We start from the raw sequence: 27,368 nt of genomic DNA on the forward strand, positions 1-27,368 counted from the left end.
TTAGAGAAACTTTTGATTTCTGAAAATACTCATAACTTTGTCAATTCCGGTCCAAGACGCTCGATTTTGGGTGCATTGGTAAGCTGGAATTGTCCTCCGAATAGTTCATAATGGGACCACACAGCATGCTGGTCTGCTAGAAAAGATGTCATCTTTTTTATACATTTGTACATACAGATCTATAGAATGATTACCATACTAGCTACATAGTTCTTGATCTTATGAAAGTTCGAGAGGAAGAGTTCAGCTTTCTAATGCACTTAAAATCGAGTGTTTTGAGGCAGATTTGACAAAGTTATAGGCGTTTTCAGAAATCAAAAGTTTCTCTAAACACTAATGAGCCAAATTTCAGTGCTTGTTACAGGTTGTAATTGGATGATTATGAAGGTTTATTGTTAGTACACTTATCAATACGGACTGTAAAAAGATGGAAAAATATGGAGAGTGAAGCTCTCACCGCAGGGAACAAGATGCATATTTTTATTTATTTTTTGCCCTTCTCCTGGCCTCTCAATATTTTTGTGTATCAATAATTTAATTTTCTGCCCAGAAAATATTATATTTTGTGTAGTGTTTTGTGGTCTAAAAACTTCAATAACTTTTGCAATTCTGCTCCAAATAACTCGATTTTTGGTTCATTCAAAAGCTGAACTATTCTCCTTCACACTTGATAATGTTAGTAAGGTGCTATCTAGTCATTTAAACACTCTATATATGTTCAAACAGTTCTGCATGAAGTGCTCTGTAGGATCTTCTTTAGACCAGCTACAGATGTGATGTCTCAATGAAAAATGTAGAGGAAAGGCTCACCTTTTTAATGCACTTCAAATCGAGTGATTTAATTCAGAACTGCAAAAGTTATTGATGTTTGAAGATTCCAAAACCCTGTCTTCAAAGTCAAGGGCCAAATTTCAGGTATTGTTACAGGTGGGTTTTTGATGATTCTCAGCCTTTATTGTTAGTACATTAACCAATATCTGTGTGTAAAATACAAAAAAATACTCGTCATGACGCCACAACATCTAGGAACAAGGTGCATATTTTTTCAGATTTTTAGCTCTCTTCCTGTTGCCTCAGGACTTTTCTATGTCAGTAGTGGTAAAGATGACATTTTGTGTAGTGTAAGGTGTGTTGATTGTATAGAGTCTTTAATTGCATGGTACATCTAACCTTCTATCTAACACTTATGGACAGAACTTTCCAAACCCAATCACAAAAACTCAACCACTCTACAAAAAATATGACTTTCGAACTATCCTCAACCCACCTTGTGAGTGATGACCGCTTCATGCCCTTTTTCTGATGGTTGCTCTTACTTATAATAGTTCAATAAATCTGTCATATATAGGAAACCAACCGAAATGGTGATTTCACTCCATATGACGGAAGGTCATTGATTGAGTCATACGTTTATACATCGGAATCGTCCTACGCATCAGATCCCCGACCCTCCAAGCTCCACCGCAGATTGCCAACAACTTATTCTCCTATACAAACCGCTAGGACCAGAGCTACCTCGGATACTCTGGACAGAATACTATTGACCCAAGCTGGACATTTGGCAGCTGTATGCGAGGTTTGGCGTTTGAAATTTGCTTCAAGTCCATTGGTTCCCTCAATCCAAAAAGAAACAAAGCTCGTCACGCCCGTCACCAGAAGTCGTGCTACTTCTGGCGCTCTCGAAGGCATTTTGGCACGGCAGTCTTTTCAGTTGAAATCCTTAGGCGAAGTATGGAGAAATCGATTCTTGACAAGTCCATCAACATCATTAAACAAAAAAGAATTAAATGATGGGATGCCTGAGTCTGAACCCGAAAGTCGAGATGATTTCAAATTTGGAGAGATGGTGAAACATGGACACTATAAAAGGGATCATGGATTGAAAGAGAGGGTGTTTAGATGGATGGACAATTTGCCAGATTCCTTCGATGATGTAGCTCAAGAAATCGACTTTGATTTTTAAGTTGTTTTTGTTTCCTTGATTGTTATTCCTTTGTTTCTTGTTTTTGGATATCATTGATGTTTTCTTCGATAGTCCTGATTTTGCTTGTGTGTGTTTGCTTGTATATCAACATTTCTCGATTCCTGAAGTTCGCTTATCAAGTTCTTGAGTGTAGTTTTTTTGTAACTCGGATACTTTTCATCTATGTTTGTTTTACCATTTTGGTTCCGCTTGTGCATTCTGATATCAAAGAGCCATTTCTTTTTGATGATCATATCTTTTACCAATTCCTATAGACTTCATTTTCCCAATTGTGCTTGGGTCACCATGGTTCCTGGACGGTTTTGTGGAGAGGAACTGTGCATACATACCAATCAAAACTGATCTGTAATCCTTATGATGTTTCCAATAGAGGTTCTAAACACGAACCCAAACAGATGTTGCCATTTTTCGGAATTAGCCAATCTGACTGACTTATCCATCAAATGATATGCACAAGCAACATCTTGAGAGATATGCGACAAATCAAAGATACTAAGTTGGTGATCAGTCTAAGCAACACCCTATCAATTCTCAGAAATAGGAGTGATCTGAGTTCACAAAGCCAAAATCTGTTCCAACTTTATCACACAGTAGTAGAGAGTACGTAGCTATATGCGCTTAAAATTGAAACGTTTAGGAAAGAATCACAAAAGATACTGTTATACAAATTTTTATTTTGACAAGTTTAAATGAATTGCCGGGAAGAACTATAGACCTTCCAAACCACAAGCATGATAGTATTTGAATTATTTAAAGTCAACTTGAGATTGAAATTTAGCAATGGAAGTGCATTGGATTATGTAAAAGCTTCTCTTTTGCGTTCTCCGCAACCTTACTGAATCTGATTCCTTTAGATCTACATATACCTTTCAATCGTTTCAGTGAAGCAGGGTCAAGTGGCCATATATCATAATCTATGTGCAAAGCTACCGTCTTGAGATTGGGGAACACATGGCTGGTGAGAAAGTCAGAAAGTTCTGATACTTCCTCTGACTCCATATCTGACAGATAATCAAAAGCATCGTAGTTTGGAAGTTGATAGACCTTGAGATGACGAAGAGTTTTGCAATCGGCAAAGGAGCGAATAAAGGGGCAATCATCATTAGGCCATATGGTCAAATGTGTTAAAGCCGGTAAAGAAATTAGGTAATCGTCTGGGTCAAATATTGGTAGGTTATGATCTATGTCGCTGACTTCATTATGAAATTTGATATCGAAATGAGTAAGTTGAGGAACCCAAGTTTCGATAAACCAGGGCATATCTGATATGCGGAGAGGCAGGCAATCGTGAATGACAAGATTGACTAATTGAGGCGGTGACTTATGGTAAGCCCAACCTCTATCCAACAACTCTACATCCTTTAGAATAAGCTGCTTGAGATTTGTGAGATTAGAAATACAGGTAGGAAGGTTTTCGTACTCTGCGCCATCACCCATCAAAACATGCGCGAGCTCGAGTGATTCAAGTAATGGGAGATGTTTGATGGGTTCAATGAAACAATTTGCAAGTATCGCTGTGCGCTCTGGAGCTCGAATCGTGAGATGTTGAAGACGTCCAAAACCGGAAAACAACGTGATCAAATTGTGGCTAAGGTTCAACATTTCTTCTTTTACAGGGTCACGCCCATCGTCCGGACAATTTAGACGCAGCGTGTTAAGCGATGGGCAATGATGAAGGACCTTGGTGAGGGTTTCTGAACCGAGACCATATAAGAAGCGCATTGGATTGTACCTATCACTAGCCTTTGTCCTGCGATACCCGGTGATGTCTAGATTGTCAGAATGGATGCTATCGACTTCCTCATACTCCTTATTCTGCTCGATGAACTTAATTTTGCTTCCACTAGAAGATCGGAGTGATAACCGATTTCGATTTCTCTCTTTGCCTGGAGAAATTTGAAGCCATTCCAATCTTAACCCTACATCTACCACTTTGACATGGGATCCGTGTTTTGGCAGAATTTCCTCATACCAGAAGGACATTGGAGTCGATATTTCAGAGGAAAACTTGAGAGACTAGAGTGCCGCAGTTGGGAACGGTCGAAGTAGCGAAGGACATCGTATAATGATCAGTACATATCAGTGATCTGTCTGAATAGCTTCCATGTGCCAGATTCAACTCACCTGCCATATTATGGGTTGGCAGATAGAGTAGAACCTACGATTGACAACGGAGAATGCTTGAAAGCTAGTCATGATCGGGGATTCGGGTTTGTGTTGATAGACCCATACTGAAGTCTTCTTCCCTGAATCAAGGGTGATTCCTTGATTGATTTTCTTGAGGTGATTCATTTCAGCTTTGATGGGGTCATCGAGAAGGTATTCTGCGATTTCTAAAAGGATCTCATCTGGTAGGCGAGAAAGGAAATCTTCCTGAGCGCCCGATGCTGTTTTGTTTGCAAGAAGTTGCTTTTTCGCTCGTCCTGATGTTTTTTTCGCTGGTCCTGATTTCTTTTTTGCTCGTCCTGATTTCTTCATTGTGATTGATAGAATACCGAGATGAAATTGGAAAGATAGAAAAGAAATGAAGGTGTCGAGAAGATAGACGCTCAAAGGTGTACATAGTCCAAAAGAGTTGATCGAGTCCAGGTTAGCCCTGAGCGTGGGGTCCGCCAACCCTCTCAAACGCATACAACATCACCCACATCCAACACTCAAAACCTATACCCATATTACTTTACCTTCCAAAAAAAAGTACTTATCAGGGTACACGATTACTGATCTCACAACTCTCAGTCTCATTGCAATTTACGTTTGGAGTCAGACTGAAAAGCGAGTCCTTATCTTTACCATTGGAAGTGGTGTCACTGGAAGATGAATTTGCTTCGTTTATGAAGTTGTAGTACAACAATTACGCCAGGCAAAGAGCACAGAGAGATTGCGAAGAATTGGATTGATTGCTAATCTAAATTGCAGAAAGTCTCATGAGCTACTGTAACATGGAAAAAGTAATTCTATTCCCTTAGACTTGCAGAATTCGTCCAATGACAACAATATGGAAGATGAAGTTGAATCAAGTGGAAAGACTCCGGGGTTTACAGGTAGATCTATCCATCTGAGCTCAGGAAAATCATTCTCGGTGATAAATTCGGAAAATTCAGATAGTCCTTCCAATGAATCAGCTGGCATGAAATCTGAGACATCTGACCCTTCATTGTCATAGTCAATGCTCCAAAAGTAATGAAACGCGATTTGACAAAGCTCTTTGCACTCTGAAAAGCAGTGGATATAGTGAGATTTGGAATGAGGCCATATGTCTAAATGAGTTAAAGCCGGGAATGAAAATTTATTGAACTTGGGTTTCAACTTGGAAATGTCCTCTTGCAAAATGCCGAAAGGATCTTCAAAAATTCGGAGTTCTAGAGAAGTGAGGTGAGGTGCCCAAGAACGCAAAAACCGAGGCATCCCTGCTGACGGAAGACGCATACAATCGCGGATTGTGAGACTCTCTAGACAAGGCGGACCTTCATGACATCCCCCAGAGCTGTCCCAGAAACGAACTAGATCCATAGTCAGACATGTGAGATTTTTGAGATTGTAAAGAAAGGTAGGATCGACAATCGCAAGATTTGCAAGCTCGAGCGATTCAAGCAGAGGGAGATGTTTGAGGGGTTCAAGGAGATATTTTCCTGTTGCGGTTGACCCTGAAGGACCTTGTATTTTTAAGTTTTGAAGATGGCCGAGTTCACGAAATAATGAGGTCAGGTTGTGACACAAGTTATTCAATGCAACTGGAAAGAGAAACTCTGGCGTCGTATCCGCGCAGTTGAGATGAAGTTCGGTAAGTTTCTCACAATGAGAAAGCACTTTGACAAGGCTTTCGGGACAGAGACCGGATGATGAGGGCGGGCCTTCGTCGCCTTCATCTTGCACGAAGCCCCGGACAGCTAGGTTATCACAATGAATGTCATCGACATCGCGAAAATCCTTATTTTCTTCTAAAAACTTGATTCGGTTTACATGAGAAGATTGCGGTGAATAGCGACATTGGTGCTTGTCTCTAGTAGCTTGTTTGATAGAACAGGCTTTGGATGGTATCTTGAACCATTGCTTGTTTAATTCCACAGTTATTGCATCGACATGAGATCCATGTTTGGGTAAGATTTCCTCCAGCCAGAAGGACATCGGACCTATCAGCGGAGAAGGAAATTCAAGATACTGGGTCATCACAGTAGAGCAAGGTGAAGGTGGAAAAGGATAGATTGTAAGCTCATTAGTATACATTGGCAATCTCTATTTGCAGCTCAATTATGCTTTATAAATCTCACTAACATCCCATATGAAAGGTTGACATAGAGAATAAATCCTTTGATTGACAACAGAGAAAGACTGAATGCTAGTTAATATTGGAGATTCTGGGCGGTGTTGATAGACCCATAACGTGGTCTGCTTTCCTGATGAAAGAGTAATTGTCTGCTTGCGCTTCTTATGGCGGTTCTCCTCGGATTCGTGTTCGTTCCAGTCCTCGAGGAGGTATTCTATGATCTCAAGTAAGAGCTCGTCTGGTAAGCGGCAAAGTAGATCTTCATGGTTTGCAATCGATTCTCGAGAGTTTGCTAGTCCTCGATTCTTCATTTTATTCGTTTAATTCTTGAGCTCCAAGGTCTGCCAAAATCGTAACCTGTTGGTCTCTTTCTGAGTAACTCGATGCGATTCTGCAGAAATCTCGTGAGACTGATCGTATGCAGTTAATATCTTGATAGAAAAACTGAGAGGCGAAAGGTAGATTGATTTGAGGTTTCATCTACAATTGTGACTTCGCTTTATGGTTCTCTGAAGCTGGTAACACCGCGGGAATCAATAGGCTCAAAACTTACGTGGTGGGCGCATGGTTTGGATGTAGGGCGCGCTCAGCGCGCCTTTCTGTATCTGTGGAAGGCGCACCTTTTGAATATGTATGTAGGCAAAATCAAAAAAAAAATATCGAAAAATATTGAAAGGGAGAACACAATGATCATTCCTTTTGAATCATTGTGTTACTTAAATAAACAATTACAGTGATATAAAATTAAATAAAGCAATCAGGAGATGCACTCATGCTTCCTCATTGGTTGTTCATAACCAAACCATAGGTATTCCGCTACTGGTGGGATGTCAGATGACACGAGTGAGAAGAGTCAGTTTTTTCAATGGCCACTCTGGAATTGGGGAGCAGAAGCAATGGGTGGAGTCAAAGCAGATGACGTTGTGACCAAATTGCAACAGTTGATCTCTTTTCCAGGGAGAAAAGAAGGCAATTTGGACCTGTTTGTTGGCGCGGTTGATCCGCTTGTGTGTACGCCAACCCTTGTTAGAGTCTGAGAGCTTGCCCATCCACAGTGATATTGATTTGTTAATTTCGTGTTCAAGGTGGTGGATCTTGTTGGCGTGCTATGTGGGCTACTTTCTGATAATCAATGTTGAAGGATTTCAGGATGATTCCGCTAGTACAGTTGGGTTCCTAATATAAAGGGCATTAATAACAACACTTATCCTTGAAATGCAAATGCAAATGTGGAACTTACAGGAAATAAGTTGAGGCAGGAAAGTAGATGTTCAATGGAACACCATGACAAACCGTCACTGACCCGCTTGCAGATTCACTTGCGGGCGACGGCAGGTGTGCACATAGAACACATGTCCTCAATTGAGCAAGGGTTGTGGTTTTTGTGTTGCCAGAACCACTCAAGCTCAAGTTTGCCTTCAAGAGTTTTGTGAATGCTGAACTAAGCAGGACAGTGGACTTTTAAAGGACCAGTGGATTGGCAAGTTGCATGGGTGACAGGAAGTTGTTTCTGTTGAGAAGGGTTGCTGTAAGAATTACATAGGAATTTCTCTGACCATTTGCATCTACAAACGGGACCACTGTGTTAAACAACTGGCAATTTGGTGGCACCGGTTTGTTGGAGAGAGGTCTTCTAACACTGTCCATTAAACCTTTAGCCCTGAAATACCCAATGCAAGGATGCCCATTGCAAAAATTACATCATTTTCAATTTTCTCTTTGTGAGGGAGGGTGAGTCAAACAACAGAGTCAGGAAACCATGGTGGTGAGTGGGAGGTGTCACAGACAAAGATGTTTGAGTTAGAATTGAAGTCAAATCCAGGTGTAGCTGGAGAAACGTGAACCAGTGGAGACAGGAGCCATGCAAGGGTACAGCTCAAGCCCTGTAATAATGGAGGTGAAACAGTGAGGATCTCTCTTGTCGTTTATCTGAATGAAGTCAGGATTGGGCTTGGCCTCAGAAGTGCTACAAGGATTGATTGGTGTCATTGGTTGAACACTATAGCAGATGACATGTCAAATGTAAAGTACAAATAATTCTATATAGTGTGTTGATTTAAGAACAAAAAACGGACAAGTTGTAGACAATCTTCCTTACAAGAGAATAGTCAAAATGGTGGAAAACAGTGAAGTCAAACTTTATCCTCATGGTAGCAGACTTTGTGGAGTAAACCTGATCAGTCAGAGAAGTGTCCTAAGGAAAAGAAAGGATAGTGCGGAGCAACCTCCCCCTTCATGGACCTCATTGTTGTACCACAATCCCAGCCACACACATCCGGAATTTGCAAGGTAATACAAGCTTCAGCTGAGGTTCTTTGCCTCAATGACAGGCATCTCCAGCCGCGCATCTGTGCGGCTCTCATCTCATCTGCTACAAACTTTATTGCCCAACACTCAGCGTCCAATCACATTTATAATCTCAAGTTGTGTTTTCAAAGACACTCAAAACAGAAAGGCCCCATCCACCAAGACACAGACGTAAGGAATAGATGATCCATGTGGGACAAATAAGACAAGATCCAAGTTTCACCAAGGTGTCAACCAATAAATTGTGCTATTGATTTGGGGCGGGCCCCTTTTGGAATCTCAAATTGACAAATCTGCGCGTCTTCACCAAATGCATCCAGATCTCACAACTTTCAGCTTGCACAACAACAGTAGAACTTTTCCCAAGTGTTGGTGATTTAATGCCAGGGTGTTGGGCCTTTGGGTGCCATCAATCAGTAATTGAGGGCTACATGTATTTCTTTTTATGTAAATAGGTCTTACATATTTCTTGCTATCTCTACTACATGTAATTAGCTGATTTATTCATGAGTAAGGCAATACAACCATTTGATTATATTTTGGACATCCAGAAAAATGAAAAACTTCAAATTCTAGTTTTAAATGGATTCAAATACAGCAAAGAATGTATCTTTTGTTTTTCAGTGGCAAACTTTGAAGTTTAATCTTCCTTAAGGTAGTAAAAACCTAGTTCATTCTTTCTCAATATCTGACATATAATGAAATTGTTGTATGCCATGGAATTAAACTTATCCAAGTCCTCCACCAACAACTTAGATAAGCTTACTGTCAAGGCAGCTTATGCCCTTTCTGACAAGTAATCTATGGCTTCAATGAAGATGTAATCCTTGCATGATCATTGCAGGATTTGTGTTCTCCATGCCATGGTTGTGCAAGCCACCACAGTATCTATCTCCCAAGCTAAAGGCCTCAAGGTATGATTCTTCAACATTGATGGATGATGACAAAGCACCAGATCATCCCTGGTCAATTTTGAAAAATTAGGTGACTGAAACTTGAAGGATAGTGGTGTGATCAGATTGATTGTTTACCAAGCAGATTACCAGCCCAATTCTCTTGAGTTTATCCCTTGCCCAATTTTTTTTCGACCTCCTTTTCTTCATCTCAATGACATCTGATCATAAGTTCCATTTTACAGTCAAACCCGCGCAAATGCATACCCGCGCAGGTGCATAACCCGTGATAATGCATAGAAAAAATCTAGAATTTTGATGCTTTTTACTGCCAAATTTGACAACAGAAATGCATAACCCGTCAAAATGCATAGCAAAAGTCTTCCACCCAAATTATGGTTTGCACGGGTTTGACTGTAATACTTTGTACTTCACTATTCCATTTCTCGTGGGTGTCTAACAGATAACGGTGCACTAGAGTGACCTCCAATTGTACGTGTAGGATTAGAACAATCCTTGTTCTCTTACACTCAGGTACTGTCCTACCACGTACACCTAGAAGACGGAGCCCTACAAAATTGGACCCTCATCCTACTTGGTTGTGGTTTGGGGGTGGTCCCGAAGGGTAAGAAGTGTAGGAGGGGTTGGACCGCGCCAACCCCCCTTCGATAACCCTTCTGGACGAGAACAGCCCTGAGAAGCAAAAGACTTCTCAACCCAGGAGGTGGGTGGGGACCGCGCCAACCCCCCTTCGATAACCCTTCTGGACGAGAACAGCCCTGAGAAGCAAAAGACTTCTCAACCCGGGAGGTGGGTGGGTTTTTAAAGCGAAGAAGATCTATCTATGAGGATCAGTGAGGATCAGAGAGATCTTGAGGAGCGGATGACGGAAGGAATATTTGGGTGGTGGAGTGAGAAGAGTAAAAACTCTGATTCTCCCTGTATCCACCACCCGAAACTCACTTGACCTGTGACATGTGTGCTTTGTCTGTCACAGGTTGCAACTTCCTCTATCCGCACCTCTGCTTTATTCACCACACGGAAATGGAATTATGTGTACCTCCGCAAGCTCTGGGAACACTGGCAATCCATTTCTCGTGGGTGTCTAACAGATAACGGTGCACTAGAGTGACCTCCAATTGTACGTGTAGGATTAGAACAATCCTTGTTCTCTTACACTCAGGTACTGTCCTACCACGTACACCTAGAAGACGGAGCCCTACAAAATTGGACCCGCATCCTACATGGTTGTGGTTTGGGGGTGGTCCCGAAGGGTAAGAAGTGTAGGAGGGGTTGGACCGCGCCAACCCCCCTTCGATAACCCTTCTGGACGAGAACAGCCCTGAGAAGCAAAAGACTTCTCAACCCCATCTCTCACGGGAGGATGGAGCCGTGAGCCTGAGAAGTCAAAACCCCCAAACTCACCCTCACGTGAAGCTAAACTCACGTAAGCACTGTTCTACCCTCCTTCGGGCTCGCCTACACAGCAAGCCCACTACATATCCTGATCACACTGTCCCTCTGTCGCAGAGCTCTGACAGTTTCCATCCCGGTATCCTCCATGGACCGAGCTTACCATCAGCTGAGTCAATGCGAAGTCTCACCAGCCTCATTGAGAACAAACTTTCGAGAAGGAACTCAGTCAGGCTTCAATTGATTCAATTGAATCACATGCACTGAGTTACAGGCCAAACTTTAATTGCAAACTCTAAAGTGTGTCTCTATACAGAGAGGGACGCATGAAAACTAAATCAGAATTTCAATTCATCTAAAAGCTTCTTTGTCTCTTTTAACTCCCTCTCGTCAAACTTCCGAAGGTAGATCTTATAAGCGTCTGAGGACCATCTACCCGAAGTCTTTATCTCTTGCCTCGATCCCCCTAAATTCCATCTGAGCGACACACCACCTATACGAAAAGAGTGGCCATATAACAACTGTTTATTGGGCGATCTACGGCTATTCCAAACTCTTCGGTAGTAATCGATAAGTCGAGATTTCATCCATACTAGGTTCTTGTCCCCATCCTTATGATTTAGAAGAAAAATTTGATCTTCTGGACGCCTAGGACAAAGGTCATGAAGGAGTCGGAGAGCTCTGACGGGGTCTAAACAAGATTTCTGGTCCTGAAGATGAATGTACTGGACCTCCCCCGGTTTGGCCGTCTTCGCCTCCAGAATTGCGATCGTCGCATACGACTTGTCTACACCCCATTCAACATCTTCCCAGGTCGGGAGTCTCTTCTTGGGATCATCAGACACCAGCTCCCCTAGTCTAGCAACCCCCCAGAAAGCTACTAGAGCTATCGTGGCCGCTACGATTTGTTGTTCACACTCCATATCGACGTTGTTCATCAAAGTCACCAAATCGGAGACCAGAACCGGCGGACGTCTCTTCTCCTTCTCAGCAAAACTAACTTCAACCATTCGAGAAGCTTTGATTAGGCGGACTAAAGTCGGATCCACTTTACTCGGAAATTCGCAACGATGAAACAAATGCCACACTTTGATGCCTGCCAAGTAAGTCTTGATGGTTGAAGACTTAACCGACTTGTCCTCTTCTGCACGGTCCTCTCCTTTCTTTGACACCCATACCACAAACTGAATTATCACATCCTCTGAAATCGGTAGAAGTTCTCTCTTATCTATCTTCTTCACTACTGCGAATCGCTGTAACTTCACGACCGCCGAATTATAATGCCTTAGAGTCCCATCTGCCCAAGCCCCTCTCAGAAAATGTCTTTGAACTTCATCCACAAACGAATTATCCACTCCCTCTGCATTACTTTTGAAAACCCCGTACGCCTTCAGTACTTTCTTCATATCGGCCTCGTTTATCGCAATGTGACCTCTGATTGAAGTAGTAGACAAATTTTTCTTCCTAGGCATCCTGAATGAGACTCGGAGGGAAAGGTAGAGATACTTGGGACACGAGAGGACGAAGATCGCTTGGAATTTCAATGATCACCTCATCAAACCACGCCTTATCCCCCTCGATTCCTCTTGACAAGTCGTCCGCTAGATTATTCTTGGACGTGACACGTCTCTGTTTGACGTTACCACCTAAAACAGTAAGTAGTCTCTGAATCTCTTTCCATTCATTATTGACTCTAACATCTTTAGACTTTCTGTTCCTTATCGCAGCCTCCGTTGTCGTATTATCCGTTTCGACCCAAAACGTACGGCCCCTGACTGGGACTACCTTCGCAAGGACCAGAAGGCCCAGACGGATTGTCACCGTCTCGGCCCAGGCAATATTACGGGATCCAGAAGAAAGACCTCTAACCGACCAATCCTTTTCCCACCTGAAGCAAGACCAATTCCTCCCAATAAGTACTCCAATCCTACAAAAGTTCCACCATTAGTATCTGTTATACCTTCCGCTCCGGTCTTCTTCCAGACTCACCCAAATGAGGATGAAGCATCCCCTACCCAACCCACTTCTTCTGGGACAGGGCTTGTTACTAACCTCCTGGATTCGAACGATTGCAGACAGAATTTCCACTCGGTCAGGTCTTTGATGACGTCCTCCGGGGCAGAGCGTCTCGCCTCCCAATTGAACCATTCTTTCAACCACCGATAGATCGAGCATGTATATGCCGCCATATGAGGTACGATACAAACTGTATGTTGTAATCTACCCACAAACCGTTCTACTTGAGAGAAACTCCAATCCTCAGATGGGTTCAAAAATTCCAGGACCTGTTTCAATCTCTCATCTAACTTCTGTTGAGGTAGTCTAACCGTATGATCTGCCCCGTTCCAGATGAAACCGAGGAATTTCTGCTCGGTTGAGAAGTCGTGGTTTTTCTCTTTGTTAGTTTTCACATCAAGAGAATTACTGAGGTCGGTGATGTCGTCTAGTGACACCTTGTCTCCTGGTCTTCGAAGGATGAGATTGTCATCAACCCACCTGAATATCATCGGGATATTCAGGAGCTTCATCATCAACGTCTTCCACGTCTCTGCTGGGGCCCCGAACACACCACAGCTCGCCACGCCCCCAAACCCCACTGCTAGGTCGATCCAGACTTTCCCTTCAAAATCCATAATGCACAAATATTTTCTCTGCGATGGGTGTGTATGAAGCTGACGGTAAGCCTTTTCCCAGTCAAAAAGTGCCGCCTCCCACTCTCCAGGATTCTCGCTAAAGAACTTGGCTACTAACTTAAAGTCGTCCCAGTTCGTACTGTAGTTTCGTTTGTTGACGAATGAATTTACGGATGGAACTACTGGTTCTGAATTCTTCAAGGCTTTACCTTTCCTCCCTCTTCTCTTCGCCGACCGTTTCTTGGGGAAAGACAAGTCATTTATAAGCCGTATCGACCCATCCCCATTAACGGCACTCCCCATCGGATTAGTACGGAAAAATCCGAATTTTTCATACACCTGCTCGTGAGTAAACGGTCCTATTATCCTCCCCGCTCTTGCCTCCTTCTTCAATGTGTTAACAATCTTCTCCTTCACATACAGAGCCGAACCATGATTAGGTGGTGAGACCCAACGTTTGCCTTCAATCACATGCTGTGGAATACCCAGACAGAAACCGTGGCGGAACCCGTCGATGATATACGGGATATCCTCATCTAGACCTACCTTCTTCATCAGCCTCTCCCACACAGCCAGCATATTTGGCTCGGAGCCAAAAATCCGAGGATTCCTCGGACTCTGACTCTGAGTTAACCCCCATCCGAGGATCCAATCCGAGGCAATGGCCAGGGCCAACATTTGCCTCGGAATTAGCCCTTGGGTGCCCTTTTCCTCGGGGGCGCCGTCCGAGGACTCCTCGGACGTTTGTCTCCGAGCCAAATATGCTGGCAGTGCCATTCCTCGATATTCATGTCACTCTTCACCGGTCCTGGCCAGTCATCTGCAACCTCCACTTTGTATGTCTTCCTTTGGTTTAATGGCAGAATCAACTTGGACTTGTTTCTCCCGGTATACCAATGCTGGAACATCAGACTCTGAAGACTCATCTGAATCTTCTTCTGTGGAACAGGCGGTCTTGATCTCACTCTCAACTTGGATAGGCTCTGACCCGTCTCTCGACATTTGAACGGAAGGTGCATTTCTAAACCTAGTCTAAAAAGACCCAGAGGTACAGATTCAATTTCAGGACTAATTATGCGTCATAGTTATAGTCTATCTAACCAACATGGAATCCAAATGCATCATACCAGAACCCCCCCCCCAATTCCCAACATCGACAACCGGATTCAACCCAACCGAAGAATGCCATAGCCCACAACCATCCATCAAACCCCAAGGACCCACCAAAGATGACAACAAAGAAAAACAGAAGGCTACCATCAGAAACTCTCTCTTCAAGACGAATCTCCAACACCACTCACCGGTCTCCTGGGCCGAACCCTTTTTGGTTCTTCTTCCCAGCCTTACCAGAGCCTGACGCTACATTACTCGCGTGCTGCTGGCCCATGGTGACCCAATCTTTCCCCCCGCTGAAGTCTCTCTTCTGCGTCTGGTTGGCGTTAGACGCGATCTGGGAGTTGGATGGTTTAGAGTACCTCGGTCTTCCTCTATTACCTCCTCGTTGTTTCTTGTTCTGACTCCAACTCTGCTTCAAGTTGCCTTCCAGCGAATCATCCGATTGTACCCTGGCTTTTGATTTTGACCCAGAAACCGACTCCACCTCTTGTCCCGTCATGAAGTCGAACCCAAACTTCGGCTGGCCAACAGCGTACGGATTTCCTTTACATTTCAGGTCGCCGGCCGTCTGGGCGTCCCACCTAGCATCCTCCTCCGCTACTTTCTCCAGACCCTTGGGAAGAACTACCTCATCCACCTTCAGCTTCTTCCCACTCGCTGACGTATCCGACCGAACTCTGAAAGTCACCGCTTGAATTGCTAGATGGTATCGTAGACCTACCATCCAACACTTATGCCTTCTCGCGATTTCACTGACTATCTCCTTGTGTTTTTCCACATATGTTGCATAGTTGTGGTACTTGTACCGTTCAGTCGCGTATCGGTACTCCAAGTCGCAGGCTAGAATGAATTCGCCGTAAGTCATCTGGCGTTCTAACTCTTCTCTCGACTGCATATGACTATCCCACTTCATCCGACCGATTTTCGTTTTGCAAGTGGTCTTGTACGCATCAATATAGGAGGCATCGAAAACGGAAAGAGGGACATAGTATTTCATTCGACGGAAATTCTTCTCCCATTGTATCGGTAAATCAGGAAGGTTGAAACCAGACAAAGATTTAAAGGTGAAGACCATCGGTTTCTTCCTCTCGCTCTGTTCTTTGTCCTCCTTCGAAGAAGCAGATTCATCTGACGAATCCTTCCCCAATGAAGACAAAGATGAACCCCAAAATTAACCGTGCTCAGAGTCGTCGTCTTTCTGGTCCGACGAAGACGGGGAAGACTCATCTGAAGATGATGAACGTGAGTGTTTGTTCTTCCTACTCGTCTTCTTTCCCTTCCCTTTCTTCCCCTTCCCCTTCTTTCCATTCTTTCCTTCTTCTTTCTCTTTCTCCTTCTCCTCCATCTTCCTTTTCTTCTTCTTCGCCTCTAAATCCTCCAATTCTGATTGTAAGACATCTAGTTCCTTGCGAAGTCTCTTCACATCCTTGCCTTTCCCCGACTTGACCTTCTCCACCAAGCGGTCCATTAAGGAATTGACCGTTTTCCTGCCCAACAACCCTGATGCCTGCAAGGCCTTTGAACTCGACGGGTGTGTGCTCTTCTTCAACGAGTCTCGAGCGATCCCTACCGAACAGGACAGAAGTAGAACACGTTTCAGTCACTTCTCCTTTTGACCCACAGCTGCGACAATCACTGGAGCTGGATCTTCCTCTGCTACAACAGGGACCTGTTCCCCGGAGCCAACACTCGAAGTGACGGAAGGACTAGGGGAGGGAGTACGACTCTTCAACCTGGAAGTGACCCTTCAGGTCTTCCATATCTCGGAGCGACAAGGCGCTACAACAAGAGCTCCCCATTGGTAACCTCGATTTCTACTAAAGCCAAACCCAAGACGATCTACAAACTCACTTTGGTCTTTTTCTATCAAGGACTGATCCAACTTCTTCTTCTTATTTGACGGCTCCTCCTCCGAAGATTCCCCTGCGGAAATCTTTCTCTCTTTCCCCTTATCCAGCTTGGGTTCGAGAGTGTTGCGCCTAACCAACTTCTGTTCATACAAGAATGACTCCAAAACTGAGCCGGAAGAATCAGACCCCGAATTGCTCTTGGTTTCACTTGATTCGTCGTCGGCGTCTACTGGAGCGCCTTCTAGCTCATCTACCTCCTCTTCATCTTCAACACCCTCTTCACCACCTTCAATCAACTCTCTTTGGCCTTCTTCCATCTCTTGCGTCGCGATAGCTTGAGGTGGGTCGAGGTTTGTTTGGTCCGAACATCCTTGAGGAGCAATTCTTGACTCGGCTCTCTTCCGTCTCCTTTCGGCCTGCTCTAGCGCCTTGGCCGCATCTGCCCTCTTCTTCTCTTCTGCTTTCTTAATAGCCTGTAACATACTCGGTGATTTGTAATTGATGTTTTCCTTCTTTAGTTTCAGCTGTCGCCACATTCAGAAAGTTGGAAACCCCTTTTTTTTTTTTTTTTTGGAAATCAAAAACTGTTGTCTTGTTACGATTAGGTATATGTATATATTTTTTAAAGCGAAGAAGATCTATCTATGAGGATCAGTGAGGATCAGAGAGATCTTGAGGAGCGGATGACGGAAGGAATATTTGGGTGGTGGAGTGAGAAGAGTAAAAACTCTGATTCTCCCTGTATCCACCACCCGAAACTCACTTGACCTGTGACATGTGTGCTTTGTCTGTCACAGGTTGCAACTTCCTCTATCCGCACCTCTGCTTTATTCACCACACGGAAATGGAATTATGTGTACCTCCGCAAGCTCTGGGAACACTGGCAACTCTATACAGTGCACAACCCTATCCCACAATCCCATTCAATGACTCTTTACCTTTGAATAGGAGAAAACCAAAGAGTTGTCTTAGCTTACTGTCACATTTCCATGTATCAAAAAAACTACCCATGTAGCATACTCAGCATAACAATAGAAAGAAAATCAAAAAGGATCAAAACCATGGATTTCTGAGAGTTGATGATCCTCATGTCACACATGATTTTCTCAATACTATGAATACAAACTCACTTTTCGGGAGAGACCTCGGGATTTGGATTGAGATCGCATGGGTCCTTGTGGCACTGTGAGTCATGCTTGTGTGGGAATAAGTATGCTTGCCGGTGTCTAGTATTGGGCTGATTGTCAAGGTGACTTACTGATAAATGAAAGTCCCTTGTCTTCAAGTCAATGTCTTGCTGATCCATATCTATCACCAATATGAGTTGTTCATTGTCGCTTGTAGGTTCCAATCATATTGTCAACCTGACCCCATCTTAGTCATGAAAATTCACCAAATTTGGACCTGTACTGTTCTGTCAAATCCTTAGCAGTAGCTGTCGTTGGTGCGTGCTTTGCTTTAGACACACTTACTGATAGAGCTGCGCGTCTTTCTTGGACACTTGAAACCATGATTCTGAACAAAGCTGGCTGAATTCAGTCGTCACATATGATAAGACGAGTCCAAATGGAACATCGACACCAATGAGACGTGGAGCCAGCCTTGTTGTGGGGTTACCCCTGTAACAGAGGTCTCTGATCTTGGATGGCAACGATTATGTTCAATTACCATGATACTACCTTGGTATACACATAGGGAAAGACTGATGAGATAATGACACTTTAAGCAATGCAAAAAAACGCCGGGTAGTCAGCCAAGCTGCTTATTGTCTTGGGAATCAAATCAGTAAAGGATACCTGCGCCTTGATCAAATCATCCGAAGCCCTACGTCTAATTCAACTGGAAGTTTTCACTTTATGATCACATAATATTGTCCGGTGATACCCGAGCGCAGATCTCATGATTATAGGAATGTTCACCGTGGGCTGCTCATGAGAGGGAAATTTTGAAATCTACATTTAATTTGCTCTTGAATTTGACGCAATGCACTTCAACAGAGCCAACTTTAATCGACCACCCGTTCAATATGATCGAGTGTTGAGCTTCTTTTGTGGCTGGATCCAAGGATCACGTTTCCATGCGCAAACTAGAGAAGGGGGGAGAGACGTTTGGATCTCGGAAAAGTGTTGTCAGCCCTAGGTACATATGTATGTACCTAAAGACTAACTTGTAACATATATAACCACTTTCAGACAACTAATTACATGTACATAAAGCTTACAAAACATATGTAACTTGTAATAAATCATATACACTTATTAATTACATATACATACACATTTAAAATGATACGTAATATGTAATTATATATCAATTACACCTCATAACTCAGTGTCAAGAGTTAAAGAAGCTTATATTACATATTACATATAACACGTATATGTAATTAAGTATTATTAGAAATAATCCCAAATAATAATAATAATCAAACCCTAAACCAAAGTAGGGATGTAAACAAATCTCACCACAGTTAGGTTTGGAGAGGAGAGTATATAAACCCCTCCTCTCTCAGCCTTGGGAGATTTCCCCCCAAGCTTTTATTACACACTACTTTTAAGAACAATTAAAGTTCTACTGAAGTAACATCAAGAGTCTTATAAATATAAGACTAGTGATATCTTCATTACTTTAATCAGTTCCTTGATTAAAAGTAAGTAATACTCTTCACTCTCCCCTGGATCCTCTACTACCCCTAAGTAGAACTCTAATAGGTTGGTGACCATATAACAACCCAAGGTTGGTGACCATAGAACAACCCAGGTTGGTGACCATATAATAACCCAAGGTTGGTGACCATAAGAACAACCCAGGGTTAGTGACCATAGAACAACTAGTCTAGTGAACTTCATCCCACTCTTTAATCTGTCACTAGAAGATTAAAGGAAGGGCTAGGATCCACCCTTCACACTTTATAAACATTTCATTAACTTCCATTTCTCATCCCTTTCCTTTGTTTATAATTCTTTGTAACTACTTTTATATTTGAAATATAATCATAATTACTTGAATTATAAGACCCACCTTGCCCAATTAGTGATCCTTGAGTACTCAAAAGAGTAACCAACCCTCACAAGTGTTGTGTCTTACATTTGGGACAGTCATCAGATTCAGAGCTTCTTGATCTTTTGATATACACCTTTTTGTATACGAGTTTATATTTTCATAGGTTTGAGTTGGATTAATGAAGACCCAGCTAATTTTCATCCATGATTATCTTCATAGGACATTACATATTCGCGAAGCTTTGCATTTAGGTCATCTGGAAAAGACTTGAATTTGATTCCTTTAGACTTACAAGTTTGTTCCAATAATGTTAATTTAGAATTCAAAACTGAGCTAAGGGGATAATTGTTACGTTCTATGTGAAAAGTGATGACTTCGAGACTAGGGAGAACATTAGTGGTGACAAAATTTGAAAGTTCCGAAATTTGAGCAAATACATTATCTGAGAAATCGTACAATGGATTGTAATAATATGCAAGATAACGAAGATTTTTGCAAGCAGCAAAACAGTGGATATAGTAGAATACCCGATGTAACCACAGAGTCAAACCTGTTAACGCCGGGAGAGCAAGTTGATTTTGCTTCAGGTCAAAGTCTGCAGACCCAACTGATGGTCGGTCATTTTGTTCATCAAATTTGAGCTCAAGATGAGTTAGTCGAGGTGCACAAGTATTGAGGAAAAGAATTTGTGATACACAAAGTGGTCGACAATCTCGGATCATAAGATTGACTAGTTGAGGAGGAGCTTTATAACATCTCCAGATATTGGCATCCATGTCATGGACTTCCTTGAGAATCAGGTGTTTGAGGGCCTTGAGGTTAGAAAGACAGCCAGGAAGGCGACGAATGTCATGTCTATTTCTAGCCGAGACGTTCACGAGCTCAAGTGATTCAAGGTGTACTAACTTCATGATGGTTTTAGCAAAGGACTGTACCAGTACGGATGCGTAGGGCGCTTGGATCTTGAGATGTCGAAGACGTCGTAGGACAGGCACTATCAAGGTAAAGTAGTGACAGAAGTAAGATGCTTCAAGTGAATCGGGAGATCGTGCTTGCACCGAATCAGAAGAGTTTGATAATACATGATCAGAACTGACTGGAAATGTGAGATGGAGGTTGGTAAGGTTTTCACAAAGAGAAAGCATTGTGAAGACATTTTCAGGACAAATTCCAAATTGTGTGTCATACACTTGCGTCGGATCGTCGAGGTACTCAGAAGCCATAACAGCTAGATTGTCAGAATGAAAACAATCAACTTCTAAATAGTCCTTATCTTCCTCAATGAACTTGTATCGGTTAAAATCCCAAGATTGATGTGTGGATTGGGGTTGAATTGTGTATCTGGCATTCCTGATGTCAGGTCGGGCATGTGGATCGTCATACCATTCAGATCTTAACCCAAACTCTAGTGTTTTGACATGGTGCCCATTCCGTGGTAAAATTTCCTCCGTCCAGAGGGACATTGGACAAGATATTCGAGTCGGAAACCGGAGAGACTAGGAGACCCCAGTGAAGGAAGTAAAAGAGGGATGATCTCATTATCAGTAATATGTTCCATCAATGAGCCAAATACTACTCACTTTCCATATGATAGGTTGACACATTTTATAAAATTTACAATTGACGACCGAAAGTCTGTGATTCTCTTAAGCTTTACTTTCATCATCATCTAAAAGGTATCCTATAATATGAAGGGTGATTTCATCCAGCATAGATATTAGGTCTTTGGTAGCGGGAACTTCTTTTGCTTGTTTTCGGCCCATCTCGATCAATTCTTGTGCGCTGAAGTCCATCGGCAGCGTAACTTGAACGGAACCAGTGGTTTAATTAGTGTTTGGTTTCATGAAGCTTTGATGTTGCTTCTTTGCCGATCTGCTTTGCTTCGATTTGAAGACTCATCATCAGCAACTTTTTCCAAATACATACTGTCTAAAACCCGAGTGAAAACCGGTTTTGGACTGATTAAGTCCAAATGGAGGGAAACCCAAAGTAGACCTCAAAATAATAACAGAAGAGAACAGCAAACAAGCTTCCCTTTTCCTAATGCTTTCCTGCCACTACTCTCATGACCTCTTCCTCCACAACAACAAGCTGAATGACCTGCACCTCCACACTTAAGACAAAATCTTTTTTCTACTCTCCAAAGATCATCCTCGGACAATATGTAGTTGGTTGATATCTTTGATTGTAGCCATTGAAGCACATTCAGGTTGCCATACAACAGGCATAAATAAATTCTTTTTGGAATTTGACATTTGGCCCAGCCCTTCTGAAAAACAAAAAAAAAGATCTGATGCTTGTTGGGTCTTGCTGCGATTTACTATTGATGTCCTATTACTTCATTACTAGTGCATATCTTTTGAAATTGTTTGTTGTGAGATCTGGGAAATGTGGTTTTTTGAGGACACATCAAAATATACAAAGATCCCTTATTGTGAAAAATTTACAGATCTCTGACTTATAATACCAAGAATTCATCAGTGCAGCTTTTTTCTAAGATGTTATTCCAATTCTATCCACTTTTTTGACATACATTAGCGTGTGTCAAGTAATAATTGCCTTCAAAGAAACTTTAACCCTTGCCCAATCATTCCAGGCTTTGTTTTCTCCTACCAAGTTGTGCAAGTCTTGGCATCTGTTATCCCAGAGGAGGGACACAAGGTGTATATTTAATCATTATGTGGTCGTAATCAAGCACAAGATTATCTCTGGAAAACTCTGAAAAAGTGCTTGACTAAAATGACAGTGGCATTCCTTGGCTATACAAAGCTTTTTTGTTTCTCAAGCTTTTCTTTTTCCAGAAACATCAGAAAAGGTTAACCTGATAAAATGTATATATAAGATCAGGGTTCATCTGGAAGCCATGGATGCAATTTATCTCCACATGTACCCATACAAAAGGCATAACTTTGGATTGGCTAAAGAAACGGAAAACAGGTTTAGATTGAAACTTTGGACTGAACATTGCAAGGTCTCTTGTAGATAATAATCATGAGAAACAAAGTAATGGAGATCAACAATGTGCTTTTGATAAAAGTGATCACGTTGTTTTCTTGATAAGTAGATGTGAAATATAATATAATCTGCATAAGGTGAAAATGTTATCATAGGACAACTAGAGGTAAATCTGGAAAGAAAAATTCTACATTTGGCAGTAGAAACAACTGAATCTTGAGAATCAAAAGTGAATATATATGTTGTTATGTTGAGATTGACCACTACAATTCATACAAAACCTCCATTTCATTCCGATATATAAATGATGCCGAATTTTTCATCTTAGGAAATGAACTTCATTGTTTTACGTGGTGATTTATTTTTATATACAATACCTTGAGAAACTTCAAATTTGATTTTTTTAGATTTACAAAAAGCTTTGAATAGAGGTAATATAGATTGTATATCCTCATCAAGTGGAAAGTTTTTGTAATCTAAAGGTAATCTTATAGACTTGAGTTTTGGAAATTCATTTGTAGTGATAAACGTGAAAAATTCTGATAATTCATCAAATAATTGCGGGTTTTCAAATTGATTAAATTGAATGCGGCGGAGGTTTTTACAATTTTTGAAGGAGTGAATATAATGGCATTCGGTAGCTGGCCATATATTCAGATGTGTTAAAGCCGGTAAACTAAATAAGTTCTCCTTGAGATCGAATATTGGAGTTTCTACTCCTGGCAAGATGTCTAGAGTTTCATCAGGTTTGAGCTCCAGGTGAGTTAGACTGGGTGCCCAATTATTGATAAGCCAAGGTAAATCTGATAAACAAAGTTGAGCACAATCTCGAATCGTAAGTTTTACTAAATTAGGAGGTCCTTGATGTTGGCCCCAAGACCAGTCTATGACATCGACTTCATTCAGCACAAGACGCTTGAGGTTTTGGAGATCTGAAAGACGTGTATCAAGCTTCTCGATGGCATCAGAGCCTTCATGCGAAATATAGTGTAGCTCGAGTGATTCAAGCAATGAGAGATGTGAGATCGGTTCGATAAAACACTCTGCAAGTATTGTTGAGTACTGAGGACCTTTGATCGTGAGATTCCGAAGACGTCCAAGATCGGAAAACAATTTGGTAAAATTGTAACTTGGGTTATGCATCTCCTCTGACGTGGGAGGTCTGTACCAATTATCCGGACAAGTAAGACAGAGCGTCTTGATGTTTTCACAATGAGAAATCACTTTTAAAAGGTTTTCCGGACAGAGCCCATATGATGGGCGGAGCGAAAGGCGCTCGTCAGGGTCAGTGGTTTTGGAACCGACGTTTAGATTATCGCAGTGAATACTCTCGACTTTCCAGAAGTCTTGACTGTCTTCGATAAACTTGATTTTGTTTTCATCAGGAGATCGTAGTGAATCGCGATGTTGAGTCTGGTCTTGTTCGATAGAAGTCGGATTCTGGGATATTTGATGCCATTGCGATCTCAACCCAACTTCGATTACTTCGACATGGCATCCATGTTTTGGTAAGATTTCCTCATTCCACATTGACATAGGAATAGATGCTCGAGAAGGAAACCGGAGATACTGGAGCGCCGAACCGAGAAGAAGATCATACCATGATCAGTACACATCAGTGATGCGAGTTGGTATACTCGACGAGCAAAACTTAGCTCACCTGCCATTTGAAAGGCTGACAGATAGAATAAACCCTGCGGTTGAGAGTGGAAAAGGCTTGAAAAGTAGTCATAATTGGTGATTCAGGTTTATGTTGATAAATCCATAACTTCGTCTCCTCTCCTGACTCAAGAAGGATGCCTCGTAAATATCTCTTCTTGACACGATTATCATCACGTTCGCGAGCACTATCAAGATCCAAGACGAATTTGACTATTTCCAACAGAACTTCATTTGGTAGGCGATTGAGTAAATCGTTATCAGCTTTTCTTGAGTGCTCCATTTTGATCGATCGAATGTGGAACTTGAAGGAGGTCTGGTTTACAAGTCCTCGAGGCTCGAAGGCGATGGTAATGAGCTCTTGAAGCCTGAGATAGTGGAGACAATTTAGATTAACAAAGCCCTCCGGCCGCGCAGAGAGGGCTTTGTTAAGCTAAGGAGACAACCAAAGATTTGAAAAGATCTTGCTTCTCTGATGCTAGTTCTTCTTGGATATCAAACCGCGCACTTCAATTTGCTGGTTCGACCGATTCCACGCTCGCTGCTCTACCGATGACTGCTCGTGGTAATCCCAAATTATGCGTGGACCTTGGATTTCAGGTCACGTCAAACCAAACTGCCAAAGCAGACCGACATTCCATCCTGGTTCGAACTTATGGGCAACGCCCGGACCTCAGCGCGATGACTACGGTCAGCGGTACGGTACGCTACGGCCCGCGCCGTACCGCTATCAGCCTCTGGACCCTACGGTACCTCCGTACCGCAATGCATGGTTAAGGAATCCGGTGACGGTCTTGATTACGATTACGGGCCATCACGTTGCGGTGCCCGCGACAAAACCCGTAGTCACTACGGTTGACTACGGGTTTTGTTAAAAACTTCAATTGGTACAAAGTTCAGACTTCGATGGAGTGGTTTGATGTGTAAATTGGCACAAGTTAATATCAAACGATATGCTCGAGTTGATTTTGAGCGCCTAAAGGAACTTTTGAACGAGATTGCAATTTGAGAGAGTTAACCAGTTACTTATTGATTGTGCTTGATACACGAATCGATCAAGTAATTCTACCACGGGTTCAGTTGAGAGCAATCAAGTTTGCTCAAGTTGGATTAAAGATAAACTGGTTCAACTTAGTGAGATGATGGTGAATCATCAAAAAGGGTCGATTGTCAAAGATACGGTGGTGAAGGATTTGATGATTGATTACTTTTTGGCTTGGTCTTCTGCTGTCACTTTAGTCTGTACTACATCTTTGTTTTACGTCTTTAATGAAAGGACTCACTCACGATCATTGTTCTGTAATTTCTGATTATTGAGTTGTGCAACCCATCCAGGTGTCTTGCTGTCAGGAGAAGAGGCAAGTTGACATCAAGCTAATCGTGATTTGAGTATGGCATGTCCAAAAGCACTTGGACCATTTTATGATGGATTGAAACTACAACCTAGATCAATTTTTATCGATTTACAGTCAAACCGGAAAAGCTTGACCGATTTTGCCCGCAAAACTCGAGCAAATTGGCGGGGAATTGGTGGCAAGCTTTTCCGGTTTGACTGTAAATCGATTTATATCGATTTTTATCGATTTTTATCGATTTTTTCAATTTTATTACCGTTTCACCGCAATCAACCGTAATCTGGGGCACAAAAGCCCATTTAGGTACGGTACGGTACGCTCTGCCCGTGCCGTATTGAATTTTGTGCTACGGTACCCACCTGATAACGTTCCGAAACGGTAGCCAATGCCAACGGTCTACCGTAACGTAGTCACATATACACCGTAATCCATCGCGTTACGTTGAGATCCGAGCGTTGTTATGGGCTCTTACTAATACCTTATCCTCAAACACCATGGTCTTAACGCGACCTACTGGGAAGCAGCCATCCTGTGATAGGATCCCGACATCAGAATCATTGTGAGCAACGCCTGGTAGAATTGAGTGGTAACAATGACTATACAAAAGAAAGACTGTTGCCCTGATAAAGCCTTGGTTTGTAGATATTCAAGCGACTTACACTGGCAAAAATATGTTCAATGGTCATTTGTTGTAAGAGAAATTGCAGTTTGACAAACAGAGACACAGATGGAAATAATGAAAGATATAACCAAGAACTCGACTTGCACGTTGTGAAGGATCAAAATTGAAAGACACCTGAGGCTGTCTTCACAGCAACAAATGCGCGATAAGAAAAGGTAACATAAGGTGAGGTGAAAGAACTAATTGTAATGGTATGATGAAGGCCTACAAATACATCCAGAGCAAAAGTGAAATGACAAGATTGAAGACTTTGAACCAAGATAAATTCAACCAAGTAATTCACCCAAAACTGAGAATGCCTCAATCCATACACAACAAGTCATCATCTGCTGTCTACAGATATAACAGAGATTTGGCATGATTCACTTCAACAAATCCATATCTGACTCTGATTCCCGGACAATGTGATTGGGCATTGCACTTGTTTTGTTGGCTGGATGCAAGGACCAAGGACCAACGTGCAAACCAGAAGGGATGATGATAGTCAAGATGAAAGGACATAATCGCCCTGATCTCTGAAGGATTCCATATCTTGCATTCGAGACACTCATCTGAGGTTTCTTGCTTTGTTGCCATACACCTTTTCGTAAACAAGTTTTTAAGATTCCTATCTGACTCAAAGTAAAAAAATCTATCTAAGTTGTCTAGACGTAGTGATCTACATAGTCTATTATATCTTTTCAAAGCTTTGAATTTCGTTCATCAAGAATACATTTGAATTTGATTCCTTTGGATTTACAAGTTTGTTCCAATGATGCCACTTTGGAAGTCAAAATCAAACTGATTGGATAAAAATTATTACCTTCTAGATGAAAAGTTATCACTTCGAGACTAGGGAGCACATTAGTGGTGACAAAATTTGAAAGTTCCGAAATTTGTTCATAAACATTGTCTGAGGCACCCCATGTTGGATTGAAATAGTATGCAAGATAACCAAGATTTTTGCAAGCAGCAAAACAGTGGATATAGTAACAAAACCGATGTGACCATAGAGTCAAATCTGTTAAAGCCGGGAGAGCGAGTTGACTACATTTTGAGTCAAAGTTTGCAGACCCAACTGGTGGTTGGTCGATGGGTTCATCAAATTTGAGCTCAAGATGATTTAGTCAAGGCGCCCAAGTATTGAGGAAAAGAATTGTGATACACCACATGGTCAACAATCTTGGATCATAAGATTGACTAGTTGAGGAGGAGCTTTATAACATCTCCAGATATCAGCATCCATGTCATGGACTCCCTTGAGGATCAGGTGTT

General features: G+C 42.2%; 5 protein-coding genes across 5 annotated transcripts; 1 reads left to right on the forward strand and 4 right to left on the reverse strand.

Annotated features, from left to right (window-relative positions):
* Positions 1-1,240: 1,240 nt before the first annotated feature.
* MELLADRAFT_59137 (uncharacterized protein) lies at positions 1,241-1,963 on the forward strand (the record flags this gene model as incomplete). The annotated part of the gene is made up of 2 exons (XM_007404306.1): positions 1,241-1,270; positions 1,349-1,963. 2 exons carry the CDS (start codon positions 1,241-1,243, stop codon positions 1,961-1,963), a joined length of 645 nt encoding a protein of 214 aa, XP_007404368.1.
* Positions 1,964-2,758: 795 nt separating this feature from the next.
* On the reverse strand, positions 2,759-3,586 carry MELLADRAFT_59138 (uncharacterized protein; the record flags this gene model as incomplete). Its single annotated transcript, XM_007404633.1, has 1 exon — positions 2,759-3,586. The coding sequence occupies one exon, from the start codon at positions 3,584-3,586 to the stop codon at positions 2,759-2,761; it is 828 nt and encodes a 275-aa protein (XP_007404695.1).
* Positions 3,587-4,864: 1,278 nt separating this feature from the next.
* On the reverse strand, positions 4,865-5,490 carry MELLADRAFT_70660 (uncharacterized protein; the record flags this gene model as incomplete). The annotated part of the gene is made up of 1 exon (XM_007404632.1): positions 4,865-5,490. One exon carries the CDS (start codon positions 5,408-5,410, stop codon positions 4,907-4,909), a length of 504 nt encoding a protein of 167 aa, XP_007404694.1.
* Positions 5,491-15,781: 10,291 nt separating this feature from the next.
* MELLADRAFT_59139 (uncharacterized protein) lies at positions 15,782-16,996 on the reverse strand (the record flags this gene model as incomplete). Its single annotated transcript, XM_007404631.1, has 2 exons — positions 15,782-16,176; positions 16,462-16,996. 2 exons carry the CDS (start codon positions 16,994-16,996, stop codon positions 15,782-15,784), a joined length of 930 nt encoding a protein of 309 aa, XP_007404693.1.
* A 2,664-nt stretch (positions 16,997-19,660) lies between these two features.
* On the reverse strand, positions 19,661-20,686 carry MELLADRAFT_59140 (uncharacterized protein; the record flags this gene model as incomplete). Its single annotated transcript, XM_007404630.1, has 1 exon — positions 19,661-20,686. One exon carries the CDS (start codon positions 20,684-20,686, stop codon positions 19,661-19,663), a length of 1,026 nt encoding a protein of 341 aa, XP_007404692.1.
* Positions 20,687-27,368: the final 6,682 nt, after the last annotated feature.

This window comes from Melampsora larici-populina (genome assembly GCF_000204055.1).
Source record: "Melampsora larici-populina 98AG31 unplaced genomic scaffold MELLAscaffold_2, whole genome shotgun sequence".
NCBI lineage: Eukaryota > Fungi > Basidiomycota > Pucciniomycetes > Pucciniales > Melampsoraceae > Melampsora > Melampsora laricis-populina.